Source organism: Branchiostoma lanceolatum, chromosome 13 (assembly GCF_035083965.1).
Source record: "Branchiostoma lanceolatum isolate klBraLanc5 chromosome 13, klBraLanc5.hap2, whole genome shotgun sequence".
Taxonomy (NCBI): domain Eukaryota; kingdom Metazoa; phylum Chordata; class Leptocardii; order Amphioxiformes; family Branchiostomatidae; genus Branchiostoma; species Branchiostoma lanceolatum.
Window position 1 is genome coordinate 4,682,281 of NC_089734.1, and position 16,682 is coordinate 4,698,962.

A 16,682-nucleotide genomic window follows, 5' to 3' on the forward strand; every position below is an offset into this window, starting at 1 on the left:
CACAACTGTGCAAATGTAGAATTTACAAAGATGGCCAATGATCTTAACTTTCTGTTTTACCTGTCCCGCCTTGAATGTATCATAATGATTAGAAGTGCTTTCCCACAAACGTCTCTGTGATAACTACTCTTAGTTCTGTTTTACCTGTCCCGCCTTGAATGTATCATAATGATTAGAAGTGCTTTCCCACAAACGTCTCTGTGATAACTACTCAAGATATTTAAGAAAACGGTCACAGTATATAGGTGGCCACTATGAACGAATACTTCATGCTTGGGTCAGTGGGGGAAATAATCTAAGGTACCGCCAACAAGTAGCTACAATGATCAGGTGGTCCCGACAGCTAGTCCATTCAAACGCACCGGATAAATGGTAACTTGTTTCATCCCTTGCCCTTTTTCTGAGACCTAAAGGGCATCTTTCTTCTGGTTTCATCATCATCAGTTATGTATGTTTAGGCCGATCGAATACCTGAGGTCATCAGCGCCATGCATACTGGTAGGTACACCGCAAGATGCGTCCAGAGCAACATCTTGAAGAAGTCCTAGTCTTCAGAAACTGGAACGATCTCCTTCGTCGAACAATATCAAACAAATCTTGGTCTTTCCGCGGTCGCTTCAGCGTCGACAACTCGTATAACGTGGACCATTTGTTTTTCTCTGTTGCGGAAGTTGTTACGAAAGTCGTTGTGTATACAAAGTACAATGATCTTTCCCACGACCCATAAAATATCGATAGTTAAATCTCCAAGCAGATAGACGTTTTGGGCTTTTGTATTCTTTCTGAGTTGAAGAGATGTTACTTGCAACCTTTGAAAAATAATAATTTCTCGAGTCAAAAAATTACTTAATTTGCAATACTACCATGTGTTCTGTCTCGTAATTCTTTGTGGTGTATCCATATATGTATACATCTATCTAGTACATCTATATCTGTATACATCTCTCTTTCTCTCTCTCCCTCTAGCTTTATCTAGAAAAGATACAACGCAACATGCGTATATTCAATGTCTGTATTCATATATTCAATAACACAATTCCAATTTTAACAATATAACTTTTATTACAGAAGATACATGTTCAAACGTCATATTATATTTTTCAATTTTCTGTATGCACCATTCCACTGTCAGGCACCTGATACATGGCACAAATTGTTATTACCTTCGCCGAGGTTATGTTTTATCAGCGTTCGTGTGTATGTGCTTCTGTCAACGCGATAACTAAAAAATGCCTGTATGTGTTGTCTTCATACTTATGTGGGTAGGTATTCTTGAAACCTCGAAATTATTAGATTTTCAGCCCCCTAGCGGCTTGCCTGTTGAGTCAGCATGGTGATCAACCGAGGGAAGACCACTGCTGGCAGCCAGAGTGAAGGCGCACAATCCGCTACCGGAAGGAAACTACAGCTACGTAGGAACAGTCTGGGAATTGGAACATGGAATGTTAGAACACTAAATGCTCAAGGAAAAATACAACAGCTGGAGCATGAGCTCAAGAATTACTCGTGGGACATTCTGGGCATTGCAGAAGCAAGACTGACAGGTACTGGGGAAATGACTACAGATGAAGGGCACATGCTATACTACAGTGGTCATGAACGACTACACAAACAAGGTACGGCGATACTGGTGCACAAACGGGCGAGGACTGCAGTCAGTGAGTACCAACCAGTTTCAAGTCGTTTGATGTCTCTTCGCTTGAATGCCAAACCTTTTAACATTACAGTAATTCAGGCATATGCACCAACAACTGAAGCTTCTGATAATGATCTAGATGATTTTTATGACGACCTTACAACTGTCATGCAAAGAGTGCCGAAGAAGGACATAACTATACTGCTTGGAGACTGGAATGCCAAAATAGGGACTGATGCTCACAAGGATTGGCATGGTACTGTCGGTAAACATGGCTTGGGAAAGACAAACGACAGGGGAATTCGGCTGTTAGAGTTTGCCAGGTACCATACGTTAGCCGTCGCTAACACCTTCTCGCAACACAAACTTAGCAGGAAAGCAACCTGGCACTCACCAGATGGCAGGACGCATAACATGATCGACTACATCCTTATCGGGAAAAAACACGTGTCTTGTCTAAACCTAGCAAGAACTCGTACTTTCCCAGGCGCAGACGTTGGGAGTGACCACGACCTAGTAATGACAACACTGGATGTACGTCTAAAAACACCAAGGAAAAGAGATAACGGAAGAATCCACTACAATGTAGAAAAACTCAAGGAGTCCAGCATTCTTGCTGCATACCAAGCTGAGATTGAACATAGGCTTGCACCTCTAGTGGCGGGCAACACCATAGAGGACGACAACTTAGCAACAGAGGTAGAGACACATCTGAAGGCTGCTGCTGAATCCACACTGGGGAAAGCAAGGCGAACAAAACATCCATGGATTAATGAAGAGGTACTTCAGAAGTGTGACGAAAGAAGGAGAAAGAAAGGGGACAGGTTTAGAACTCGACAGAAAAACAGAGAATACCAAAAAGCAAACCGGGAAGTAAAACAGGCCATCAAGGTTGCCAAGGAAGAGTGGATACAACAAGAATGCAAGAGGGTCGAAGCTGGAATACGAAACAACAATACAAAGCAGGCATTCAACACAATAAAGTCACTCTCCCAGAAGAAAGGTAACCAGACTACATGCATTGAAGATGATGATGGCAACTTGCTAACTACAAAGCCAGACATCTTAAGGCGCTGGAAGACCTACTGTCAAGAGTTGTACAACTACCAACTGACAGCAGAAGAAGAGGTGCTGGAAGAACTAAAGTCAACAACCTGTCAACTGCAAGAAGATGTCGCTCCAGACATTCTTGAGTCAGAGGTTGTAGCAGCAATCAAAGCCTTAAAACTGGGAAAGTCCCCTGGTATAGACAATGTGCCAGGAGAACTTCTCAAAGCAGGAGGAGAGACAGTTGCCAGACTGTATACAAGGATCTGTAACCATGTATTCAAAACTGGCAAGTGGCCCGAGGCCTGGACAACTTCCGTAGTTATCCCCCTTCCAAAGAAGGGCAACCTAAAGAAATGCTCGAACTATCGTACCATAAGCCTTATCTCACACCCAAGTAAGATTCTCCTGAAAGTCATTTTAAACCGGCTCCAGCCACAGGCCGAGCAGATACTCTCTGAAGAGCAAGCTGGATTCAGGAAGGGCAGGTCCTGTGCCGAACAGATCTTCAACCTTCGCCTGATCTGTGAGAAGTACAGAGAGCTTGGGAAACCGGTGTACCACACTTTCGTTGATTACAAGAAGTGCTTCGACAGAGTATGGCAGGACGGTCTGTGGGCAGTGATGCGCCGGTTCAACATTAGCAGGGGGATTGTGAACTCCATAGAAGCACTGTACAAGTCATCACAAAGCATGGTCATGACAGGGGGAGAGTTCAGTGAGTGCTTCCCTACGTCAGTGGGAGTTCGCCAGGGTTGTCTCCTTTCGCCTACACTCTGCAACATATTTCTGGAGAACATTATGAGAGAAGCCCTAGCACCAAAGGTGTCACCCATCAAACTTTCAGGACGCATAATAACTCACCTTCAATTTGCTGATGATGTAGACTTGCTGGATGGTTCGAAAGAGGATCAGCAACTCCAGACCAGCAGCCTGGACTCCACAAGCAGGAGGTATGGTATGGAGATAAGCCTCGAGAAGACCAAGTGCCTTGTATCTGGGCCGTCAGACACCACAGCCCAAGTCACAGTGAGAGGTACAGAACTGGAACAAGTCAGTGAGTTCACTTACCTTGGCTCTGTCCAGACAGAAGACTGTGGTTCAACCAAAGAGGTGAAAGTCAGGATTGCTAAGTCAACCCTTGCACTGTCAAAACTCAAACACATTTGGTCCAGTCATAATATCTCCATGTCAACAAAGATCCGTCTACTACGTTGCCTTGTGTTATCAATATTCTTGTATGGCGCTGAGTCGTGGACGCTTAATGCAGAAATAGCGAAGAGAATCAACGCGTTTGAAATGAACTGTTATCGCAGACTACTACGAGTTCACTGGACATCACACACCACAAACAAAGAAGTCAAGGAACGCATCCACACTCTGCAAGGCCCACTTGACAGTTTCCTGTCCTTGGTTAAAAAGAAAAAACTGCAGTGGTTCGGACACGTGTCTAGGGCGAAAGGCACTCTTGCACACACAATTCTTCAAGGAAAAGCGGAGGGTGCGCGGCCGCGGGGACGTCCCCGTCGGTCGTGGATCTCAGATCTCAAGGAGTGGACCGGTCACTCAGCAAACCAGATGACGAGACTGGCGGAGAACCGCCAGCAGTGGAGAGCCTTCACAGAAACCTGTGCTGCCCCGACGGCTGAATAAGCTATGGGAGAGAACACAACAGCGGCTTGCTATGGTACTGCAGCGGAACTTTAATATCTCGTGTTCTGGACATGCTATGGGTATGATTTTATAGTGACTGACAGCTCTTGGGAGGGAGAGTAAGTTGAGTAGGTTTGGGCCCCCTAGCGGCTTTTTTTGAAACTGAAGGAGCCGATTTGGTTTCAAACTTTTTTTAAATAACTCATGAAGGTGTTGACGGATCGTCATGTTTTTGTGAAATACTTTGCACCATCAGATATAGTGCGACCATCTCCATGGCCATGGTCTCCAACATTAAGTTATGTAATCAGCGAAAAATAACTATTTGATATTTCAACCCCACCGAAAAGAGCATTGAGTATGACACGAGAAGATATTGACGTTGAGCCTAGATCCATATATTACATACCTTATATATTTAGTACCCGTATTTCGTGATAAGAGTGAATCTGAAGAATCATAAGTTAAAACACGAAAATACGCGTCTTTCACCGAGCACCCGGTCGTTACCACTAATAGATAATTGGCAGGGAGACTGTTCTTGTCCAACTGGGCATGCGCAACGAAATGCACTGTGGATAATATGTCAAAGTTGAAAGCCCCTAACTTGTTAACAGTTCTTGTGAAGACCATGTTTTGTTTATGTCTCAAAGGCGTTCTCCTTCTAAATATAAGCCACAGTTCATTTCACTGCGCAATCGCAGTTGGAACTATGAATCTCCTTATTTCCCCAATCCACAGGAGGTTTGGTAGACACTTAGTAATCTTTGACCCGCGAACATGGCTGACGCTAAATAAAGTCATTTTCACGTGACGAGGACGTCATGGTCCCGTGACGATGACGTCATTGTCGCGTGACGCTATCCTTTACACTTGTCCTGGTCCATGTGGAAGTGTGCGGAGTTGTACTCGTCCTCGTTCTTCGTCAGGCATTCGGCCACCTTCCGGTCGCACTCGCACAGAAACTCGCGACACGACATCTTCGTTCTGTCCTCGATATCTGTGAAAAATGAAATTGTTTTTTGTTTGTTTGCTTCATTGAACCTTTGTCTATTCATGAGAAGCTCGAATCGGCATGCATGCAATCAAAGATAGCAGACTTAACCCCAATCACACACAGAGACACACACAAAGAGAGATACACACGACAAAAGCTTTCTTCAATCCCCTTGATTGAAGTAAAAATTACTTAAGTACAATAAAATAATGCCATATTTTTCATACAAGACGTGTTCGGAATATTTTCGAATCGATTCAATGTTCACGTTAATATTTTGAAGGTTCCGTACCTCATGCGTCGCCAAAAAAGGGGTTTCAATATGCAAAGTGTCCGTCATGGTGGGACAAACATGCATTGGCCACAACAGACATGCAATGGCAGTAAATTGTTCTACCACGTGCACGTACAACGATTGACCCAGGGCGTAGTCTTTCTGTCAAAATCTGTATTCTGTAATTCTGTAAATTGACATTGTTTCATTGCCAATTACGAGTAAAACCAACAACAGAATAACCTCCTTGATAAAACTTTTTAAAAAGTTTGGGCAAATACGAACTAAAACAGCTTGGGGAAATACGAACTACAGAATCTTGGGGAAATACGATGCTAAAACTCACCACATGATATTTTCCCGTTTTCACACTTGTAGTCATAGATGCCAAGGTACTCAAAGAACTTGAAACAGTTGTTCTCAGCGGTCCCGTAACATTCGTCGTGGACTTTGCAGCATCTTTTAATAAAGAAACGACAAAGGTAAGGACAAAATGCATGAACCTTCGTATCATACCAGTAACCTTTGTTGCCACGTATTCCTTGTCTGTCCCAAAACAAAAAACAAAAGAGTATTTAGCTTCGGTTAGGGACGTCCTTCGGATAGGACGTTAAACGGAGGTCCCGTGTTTGAGGAGAGCCACACCTCGAGCACGCTACTGAACCCACTGATGGATGGATGGATGGATGGATGGATGGATGGATGGATGGATGGATGGATGGATGGATGGATGGATAGATAGATAGATAGATAGATAGATAGATAGATAGATAGATAGATAGATAGATAGATAGATAGATAGATAGATAGATAGATAGATAGATAGATAGATAGATAGATAGATAGATAGATAGATAGATAGATAGATAGATAGATAAATAAATAAATAAATGAATGAATAAATGAATCAATAAATAAATAAATATTTCTATTTTTTTTAACTCACTGGTCGAGTATGTCTACCGGCTTGCCCTCGCCTCCCGGGCCACAGTAGCAGCCATAGTCCGAGTAGTCAAACGACGACTTGTCGGTGATACAAGACAACATTATCATCGTCTGGAAGATGTTCCTCCTCGGTCGGCTGAGGTCAGGACTCTTCGTGTCCTCGGAGGAGACTGTTGACAGATAAGATGTTGCATGAGGATGAAAGCTTATACAAAATGAACTATTTTTCATTGACTATATCACTGTGTATAATGTATTTGCAATATCCCGACTGACAGTACATTGTCTAATGATATCGAAAATTGTTCAGTTGGCTGTTTATGAACAAAAAATATCGAGAATATTTTGTCTGAAGTCAAGCCCTCACCCTAAGAACGCTTTATGTAGGCCAATCTGGCATGATTTTAAAGGTGCTTACGTACTATGCGATGTTCTAGAACGCCTATTTATTTATTTGATAATTTATTCCATGGCCTGCTATAATCCGGATCCATGAAAAATAGAGTGTGTGGTCGGTGAGGGGTGCTCTTTTCGTGCATTCAATGTGTCAATCAAGCCAGGATTCGAACCCTGTCCCATGATACAGGAACGGGATTAGTACCCACGATACCATGATACTTTGAATTCACGTCACACACACACACGCGACAATGGCGTGCGTGACCTCAAATCATTCACTCAACCCGACCGTTGTCTGCAGACAGGGGCCACAACACATACAGTACACACACAGTACCCCATATAAACATGATCCCAGCATTGTGTTACTAGTAAATTGTCCGAAACAGCAGGACAATATTTATCAATACCATATAGCACATTTGACTTGGTTGGTTCTTTTATTGTTTATTCTATAGAAATTAGCTATTGTTAGAATATAATTTCTCACATTTAGGCTCGTGGTTAGAAAGCAACACACAGAAATTAAAACATTCCAAATTATCCGTAATCTTTTGTCGGCATACAGTATTGAAGCAGAATGCAAATGTTTGAACATGTCCTTGATATTCGGGTATTTAAGAAGCCGATTTACATGTTAATATAAGTGTGAATATAAGTGTCGAAGCAACAGTTGACCCAATGATAATAAGCCAGCCTTCTTGGATACTAGTTATAACTTTCCCCCTCCCCTACAATAGAAAAACCGTATAACTATATCAAGGAGGTTTGCATATGTGGATTCTACTTACCTATCACAACACCTAGAAAAACAACTGTTGCTATGACTAAGGTCCTTCCGCTTTCCATGGCTGCATTCTTGGGTTAGCTGGTTACAGAGGGAGCAATTTTAGTCTCTCAAACATAGCGCCATCTTGAAACGAACAACAGATACACGTAGGCAGTGGAAAAACCGGTCGTGCAGGGAACGAGTCAGGCGTAGTCAACCAAACCCACTGTCTGCCTGTAACGTTTGTTTCGCCCTGTGCGGTGCTTTCAAAAGCAGTCCACTCGACGCAAGAATGCCATGGCAGTACTAAACTACGTGATGTGTTTTATCGGCCCATATCACCATCCACAAGGTCCCCACCTAAAAATCAAATAGATACCTAATATAGTATACGTTCGAGAACAACCACGTAATGCCACGTCACAGGGGACATACAGGGTTTATTGTAAAGGTGTGAATAGACAATAATAAATGACAACAGTACGGGAATAGGGCGACGTGAGTGTAAAGAAGACTTTTATTTTAATACCGCTTAGATTTTTCAGTGAGTATTCAAACCTCCTTGGTTTGTTACTTCCAATAGGACATTCCAAATGTTACTTTGGCTACCAGGACAAGTTTGCTACATTATAATTTTTATGTTTTCCCAAAAAATTCTCTTCGCCTCCGCATCATCCCTGCTAAAACTATGGGGACCCATAGATATAGATGAATATGTTACAGGATTAAATTAAATTCTACATCGTCGTAATGTTTAGTACGTTTCATGCCGCCCTCTGGCGATTCAATTGCAAACGACATCAACCTTATATTCTAAAGGCATCTCTCGGCAATAACATTAGGCGCTGCCACTTGCGTGTGCGTGTGTGTGTGTGTGTGTGTGTGTGTGTGTGTGTGTGTGTGTGCGTGCGTGCGTGCGTGTGTGTGTGTGTGTGTGTGTGTGTGTGTGTGTGTGCGTGCGTGCGTGCGTGCGTGCGTGCGTGCGTGTGTGTGTTTGTGTGCTTGTATTTCTGAGATTCCCAATATACACAATGTGACATTGTCATACATCCCGTGTGAATCTTATAATTTATACATGTTACAAATGTACAATGGATTTATTCATAAAGACTTTGCATACATCCCCAGTGCCGCTATTTTTGTATGTCGTACTTGATAGGTCGCAAAGCAGTAAAGGCTAGGGGTGAAGTCTACCACTGATTACCCTTTGTCCCTGTGGCAGTGGTTTTCTGAGAAGGCTAAAGTTAAGCTTGTGGGGGTGGTTAGCCTCTACCAGGCTCCACAGGCCGCTGGAAAAATAGTAGAAATTGGCCAAATAGACAGATAACATGTCAGATGAGTTAGCCCGCTAAAGGAGCACAGTTTGCGACCTAGCCTCTACCAGGCTCCACTGGTTGCTGGTAAATACATGTAATAGACATTGGCCAAATAGACTGCAGATAACGGACCTAGGACGCAACTGTACTCCTCTGACATGTTATCTGTCTATTTGGCCAATTTCTACTATTTTTCCAGCGACCAGTGGAGCCTGGTAGAGGCTAGTGGGCTGTGCGTTTTCAACTAATATTCTGTGTTCAAACTCAAAGTATGTTGTGATCACGTCCCGTGTTCAACAAAGTTTTTGACAAGATAGAGGCTTGAGGACAGAATACGTCATGAAAGCTTTCAATTATATGAAATATGGTTGTAAAGGTTAATAAACGTAGTTTAAAAAGAAAAACCGTTGTAAAAGCGATCCCTGCTGTTGACAGCAATCTAGACTGACGTCTTGGCCAATTATCGTACCCATTACTAGTATATGCCGACCTCCGTTCATTCTGTTTTTGTCAAGGTTCAGAGGAGTACTCCGGCAAGGTTCAGAGGAAAACCTTGACTCATTGAACAGAGTAAACGGAGGTCAGCATATACTAGTAATTGGTACGATAATTGGAAACAACACAAGCGAGTAGAACAGTCTCCTGGTCCCCGGAATTCGAACCCGCGCCGAATCCGGGCAGCCAGATCACAGGCCGCACGCCTTAACCACTAGGCTAAAAGGTCTGGACCAGTTAGACTGGTCAGTTGAACCCCACTGTTACACACGTTTTGTGAACGTGTAACTCTATATCGCGAGAAAAGACAACGCCTTGCGATGACATTTGGCAATAACGGCGGAAAGCCGTTTACATCATTTGAGCTTTAATACAGCGGAAGCAGGAAAACACAAGTCAATTATATGAACTATGGTTGTAAAGGTTAATATACGTAGTTTAAAAAGGAAAACCTTTGTAAAAGCGATCCCTGCTGTTGACAGCAATCTAGACTTGGCCAATTATCGTACCCATTACTAGTATATGCTGACCTCTGTTTACTCTGTTCAATGAGTCAAGGTTTTCCTCTGAACCTTGCCGGAGTACTCCTCTGAACCTTGACAAAAACAGAATGAACGGAGGTCGGCATATACTAGTAATGGGTACGATAATTGGCCAAGTCTAGATTGCTGTCAACAGCAGGGATCGCTTTTACAAAGGTTTTCCTTTTTAAACTACGTATATTAACCTTTACAACCATAGTTCATATAATTGACTTGTGTTTTCCTGCTTCCGCTGTATTAAAGCTCAAATGATGTAAACGGCTTTCCGCCGTTATTGCCAAATGTCATCGCAAGGCGTTGTCTTTTCTCGCGATATAGAGTTACACGTTCACAAAACGTGTGTAACAGTGGGGTTCAACTGACCAGTCTAACTGGTCCAGACCTTTTAGCCTAGTGGTTAAGGCGTGCGGCCTGTGATCTGGCTGCCCGGATTCGGCGCGGGTTCGAAATCCGGGGACCAGGAGACTGTTCTACTCGCTTGTGTTGTTTCACGTGTGCCTTTTAGGTCTTCTAGCCAAGAGGAAGTCTCGTCGGCCATATTGTGAGTCAAGGAGGAACGGGAGACGGTAGATTGCGGTGTAGGATAAACTTTATTCAGGAGCCATTTCTGAGCAACCTGCCCTCCGCGTGGTATGGGCTAACTCCCCGATTCCCCCCCGCTTTCCCTTGTCTTACTTATCCCCTCGATACATGAATGAACTTTATTGTTCGACAATTGTATGCATCGGGCACCCAGTCCGGAATTTTCAACATGTTCCGGTACTATCAAGACTATTAAGTTTGTATCAAGGATATTATTCTGTAAGAGATCAAACGGTGCTTTTGCCCCCCCCCCCCTTCCCCCCTTACAGGGATGTGTTCCTTGGGGCGTAAACGTAGAATACATACGTAATCATGTGATGCAATCAACGTCAATAGCTTGATTTACGTACCCTTAAGGCTACAAAGTTCCTGTAGTGTAATTGAATAATCAAAGGCCAGCTGCGCTCCCTGAGGAAAAACAGGATGTTAACTTTCAGACGACCTTTTCTCTCTTTCGTCTTCCTGGATATCAAAGGAAACACCTTCGAGGCAATTTGGACGCCCAGTGAGATTGTCATTAGAGAAATGTCAAACAAATATCGTGCAACAGGCTATGCGACATTCTGGTAATAAATGGGGTATAACACGGGAATAAAGTCCATATCTGACGAAGCGCCCCCTATTTGGCACACATTCTTTATTTATTTATTTATTCAAAACCAAGAACTTACAGACAAAACATGCCTGGATGGCGATGATTTTTACAATAAAATAGAGAACACCTATATACAATATACAATGTATACATCCAAACGTTCATCACTGATATAACAAGTGCCCATCATTGCACATTAGGTTTTACTGATGGTTGTACAAACTGATTGCCTGATGTAGAAAAGAGTTCTGTAATCTTTTGGTTCTTGCTGGGGGGATAGAGATGTTGTGTTTGTTCCTGAGTGACCGTCCAGTAGTTGCGGATCTACAGGGGGAGACGAGATCGTGTAGGGGGTGGTCATCTTTGAGCATTTGCTTGAAGAGGTACATTACATGAAAACTAGGACTACCACCAAAAGTCTAAGAGAATGATACCTCTATACCCTGCTGCATTGACGCTTTAAACTAAGCCCATATTAAGAGAGTAGCGTGTCGTAAGTAGAGAAGATATAGTTTTGTTTTATTGCCACCCAAAATTTTTTTTAAATCAATGCTTGCAGCCCCTTATGTTAGGGTTACATGTGGCAAATCGGGGCCCGAAAGTTATGAATGTTACTTACCTTTGAGGTAGTGATGTGATAGGATAGCCTACTAACAGGGGCTACAATAGTACAGTATATTTTGTCGATAATGAGCAATCGACTCTATGCCTGGAAAAAACGAAACCATCTCAATGTCATTAATAACCGCATTCCTTTGCAGCAAAGAATATGCCGATATTGTAATTTAGATAAGATTGAGGACGAGTGTCATTTTGTTGTTGATCCTACACTATACAACAACGGGGGAAATATCCTCTTTAATTTTGAACTAGATTTCCTCGTTTTCAATATTCAAATAGCGCAGACAAATTTGCATTTCTTATGGAACTAGACAAACCATTATTATAGGCTCCATACGTTCATATACATGCATCTACAACTGTCTTAAGAGGCGAAAGCAATTGAACCTGTACATACAGTATTAATTAGTCTTTAGATGTAGTAAGATATCAACTTTTTTAATATCACTGTAATTATACCCCTACTTTATCACCATGACCTGTATTTAGCTTGTAAGAGTAGAAACATGCAATAAAGGTCTTTCGTTCATTTATTAATATGTAAATGCATTGAAATCAATCTTACAGGGCAAGACTGTGGCACGCTTAAGAAATCGTTGCTAAAGCCGAACTCCAGTTTAAGGCCACGCCTAAATATCTGTATTTCAGCACCGACCATGTCCTAACCATTGTTCGTTTGTTTGTTTGTTTGTTTGTTTTGTTTATCTATTTATTTGCACACATAAAATACATCATACATGATACGATAAACAATAGTTTTAAAAGATGCAGGAGGAGAGGAAAAGCGTATAAAGCTTATACTAGGCCCTCCTCTTCTTTACTAATCAAAATTGATTATAATCGATGAATATTGTTGCAAAGTAATGCATCGAATATGATAACGATAGATAAGGATAATCAAATGATGAATGGTGTAATGTAATAACCTAAGATAAGATCTACAACACTACTACGACATATGAGACAACGGCAGGGGGCTAGGATGACTTATGAGGTGGGTTTTCACGGCATTTTTAAACGTCAGAAAAGAGGATATATTTTGTATATTTGTCTGAAGACCATTTTCCAACCATCCCCGACAAGTAAAGGACTCACTCCCAACAGAGCGCCGAATGCTTCCTCGCCTTTCCCCAACCATCCCGGACATTTGCCGCAGATTAATTCAAGATTCTAGCGTGTTTCCTGAGGGGGAATAGTGTGTTGAACTTTCAGACGGCCCTTTCTCTCTGATGTCTTCCGTAGCAACAAAAGAAACACCTTCGAGGCATAGAAACGCCAAATGTGAAACGAATATTGCTCTTGTTATGTTCATATTAGGTGGCAGCGGCGTGTCGTCTAATTAGATGGAACGTGAGCGAAGATGGAGTGTAAGCTTCTTGCCGCCACGAGACTTCATTTTCCTTTGAAGAAGCGTGGTATTGTACATGCATTTAAGTTCAGGTGGTTTTCATATCGCGCTTAGGCGGAAACGGAGTGTCCGCGGTGGTTTTGAGCTCGCGACAGTGCTATTACATACTGCTAGAGTATTGGACAAGAATGTTCGCGGTGGTTTTAAGGTTGCGGTGAAACGGTCGCCGCGAAAACCTCGAACATAAAACCACCGCGAACATTTCTGCATTTAGAGTATTCATCCAATTATCAAGTCTTTAGTATTCAATGATGACAGAAAGATGAATAACCAGTTAACAGAATGGCTATTAAGTCAAGGCTTCAGGCATCGTATGTAGGGAACCCGTGCTTTCATGAGGATCTCAAATGAAAAAAAAATGGTGCCGACTTCAACGACCATGCAATATTTTCATCTTTTTAGGTACAGTTCTAGTACATACATGATTTTAGCGGCACTGTGTCGGTACTGGTACACACCCCAATGAGTACGTATGCGCATGCCTGTAGCCAGAATTTTGATTGGGGGGTTCTTTTTAATGTTTGAGGGACCAGCGAGCGCCGTAGGCGCGAGCTTCCTAGTGGGGTCCGGGGGTATGCCCCCCCGGAAAATTTTGAAAATTAAACCTTCTGATATGGCATTTCCTGTGTTTTTGAGAGAATTTAAAAGAAAGAAATCAGAGACAAAGTGAGCCGTTTTCAGCCCCGCTGGTGATACAAATAAGTCCACCTTGAAAGAAAACGGCCTTGGACATTAAAAAGTGGACCTTCGAGCGTGTAAAACTGGAAAATTGAACCTTCTGAAAGGCCATTTCCTTTGTTTTTGAAAGGGTTTCAGAGGAAAAACCAGAGACAAAGTGAGCAGTTTTTTTCTAGGATTCTAGCATCTGTGGCCTTGCTGGTGATACAAATAAGTCTGCCTTGAAAAAAAATCTTGAACATTAAAAAGTGGACCTTCAAGTCTTCCGACCCCCCCCCCCCCCGGCTACGGGCATGTCTACGTGAAATGAATTTTCATTTTTCAAAACTGAAAAAACGTTGAATTATCTCAACACTTAAGTAGCAAGCAAAGGGTGTCCTTATAGCTCAACTAGTAGCTGGTGGTTAAACCGGTTATATAGATATAGATACAGATAAAGATCTAGAAACAGACAGTAGCAGATACACAGTTGAGCAAAGGAACTTGCTGCCATATGTGCCACCGTAGACACTACCATATATTGTCTGAACGATCTAACGAAATGCCAGTCACTAGCATATAGTATGTTAGAACAAAGACGGGTCACAATGTAACTATATGTTGTCCACTATGATCTATCGGTCATAAGTCCGTAAAGAAACATCTCATGAATGTGCAAATGTATGCAAATTAATCTCACAGGGCAACAAGACTGTCGAATGTGTCCAAACTGAACTGGAGAGGTATTAAACATTTGCAATCAAATACATAATGTTCACCTTCACCTGGTCTAGCCTAACAAACTACTGCTCTGACTACTCTTACTCAAACACATTCTTCCTTCAATAACAATAGCTCCATCGCGTAAGATTGCTATGTTTTGCTGCATTCTTTATTGTGTTAGGAAATTGTAATTCAAATTTGTAGAAAAATCTATGGGCGGTACAGAGGAATTATATTTGCGGGGGCAAATATGTACAAAAAAAAGGCTAGAACAGCTAGTACCAAAGATTGCACCATTCCAAACATTGACTAGGGGTGGACAAAACATATTTTCATCTCTCTTTTCCCAGTAGACGTTTAAATACTTTCTCTTCTATACCACAGCACAGTTAAATTACAATACCATGTCTTTTATTCCTTGTTCCCTCTATCATTTGACATTCAACCCAAAGAAACCCCTTTCAGCAACCAACCTCCCCCTCCCCACCTCTAGGCAACGTTTAAAATGGTATAGTCCAAACACGCTGCCTAGCAACGCCTGGGATATGCTAAGAAGCTGCAGCTCTTAAAAGGAGAAGCTCGGGAGGTGCCTTCTTTGATTTCTTCACCATCTTCTTGCCGGTAAAGCTCGTGTTGGCTCAAGAGAAGACTACGAGTGCAGGTACGTCTGGTGGGCACTGTTTCTTACTGAGATAGTTCTGTAGGTACGCAATGGTATCAGTACATTTTGTAAACCAGTTTCATCTCAGCGTGTTCAGCGTAGGATTTCTCTGACATTTCTGTTGGGGTGAAAACAGACAGATGGTCATAAGAAGGGGTGGGTTTAATGTACAGTAGCTGTAAAATACACATATCTTATCGAGTATGAATACAGGCTATTTGTATATTTTGTGTGCTAATACGTATTTTTGTGGGGGTGACTAGATAGCAAATCTGGTCTCGATTTGACCAAGATCAACCACATATTGCCCGTTCGCATCCGTTTGCTTTTTCGACGGACTGGCATGCTTACTTGCTTATGTTACGGACTGGCATCGTAGGCTTTTTTCTGGCTGTATGATAGACAGTGAACAACAGGTTACAATGTTTTCTATCAGAGAGTAACGAATGTAACCATTTTCATTCATCAGCAACTCTTAGTACTCTTGTATGCTTTAGCCTGGATGCCAGGCCCCCAAACTCTAAAATATCTATAGTGTGGGGCTATAGATGCTCAAATTGGAGGATCCCACCAATGGAGCAGCAGCAGGATCAGCAGTGAGCCATTTACAACCCTGCAATGATGGGTCAAAAACTCCCAGCTGTATTTTTGAATCCACTAACAGATAAAATTTCCCCAAGCATCAAACCAGACCCCCACATTATAGATATTTTAGGGTTTGGGGGTCTGGCATCCAGGCTAGTATGCTTCGGAGGGACGACGTTAAGCTTCCGGTTTTGAACATGTTTTCTGAACGTATGTCACACCTCAAGCACATTGTAGATCATTGTGTGGTGGTTTCAACCGGTCTGATCCTTACTTCCTTACATAAGCCTTCGTGAAGTAATCATGGTGCTTGCGGTGTGGGCTAAAATGTTTGATATCCTCGTGACATACTACATACAGATGCGTCAAAGAGATCTTGAGTCATAGCTTCGAACACACAGACACAATGACGGAGGTAAAAACTTACTCTCCAAGCAGAGTTTGGTGGAGAAGATTGTGACCTTTTTATCATATGCCGCGTTTTTTGTCGGCTCTACTCACCGATGTAATTCACACCTACACGGTGAGTGAAGGTTGATAAGGCAACGATCAGCTGCAGCTTTAGAGCCTTCGAACTCGAGCAGAGGTTGGTGGAGAGTGCCGACAGAAAACGGGGCATATGATAAAAAGGTCACAATCTTCTCCACCAACCTCTGCTCAGAGAGTGGTAAAAACTGAGATCAACGACCCGAAATTAGAATCATGTTGGGCCACTTACTTAACGTTTAAAGTTTGATTGGTGCTATACCGAAGCCAATTTCGTCGAAGCAGTCGGTA

The 16,682-nt window shown here is 42.4% G+C and overlaps 1 protein-coding gene across 1 annotated transcript; it reads right to left on the reverse strand.

Moving 5' to 3' along the window:
• Nucleotides 1-1,036: 1,036 nt before the first annotated feature.
• On the reverse strand, nt 1,037-8,058 carry LOC136447228 (acidic phospholipase A2-like). Its single transcript, XM_066445946.1, has 5 exons — nt 7,743-8,058; nt 6,554-6,722; nt 5,954-6,066; nt 4,367-5,336; nt 1,037-1,317 (listed from the first exon to the last, which is right to left on the reverse strand). Exons 1-4 carry the CDS (start codon nt 7,798-7,800, stop codon nt 5,197-5,199), a joined length of 480 nt encoding a protein of 159 aa, XP_066302043.1. The 5' UTR covers nt 7,801-8,058; the 3' UTR covers nt 1,037-1,317; nt 4,367-5,196.
• Between the last annotated feature and the right edge of the window lie 8,624 nt (nt 8,059-16,682).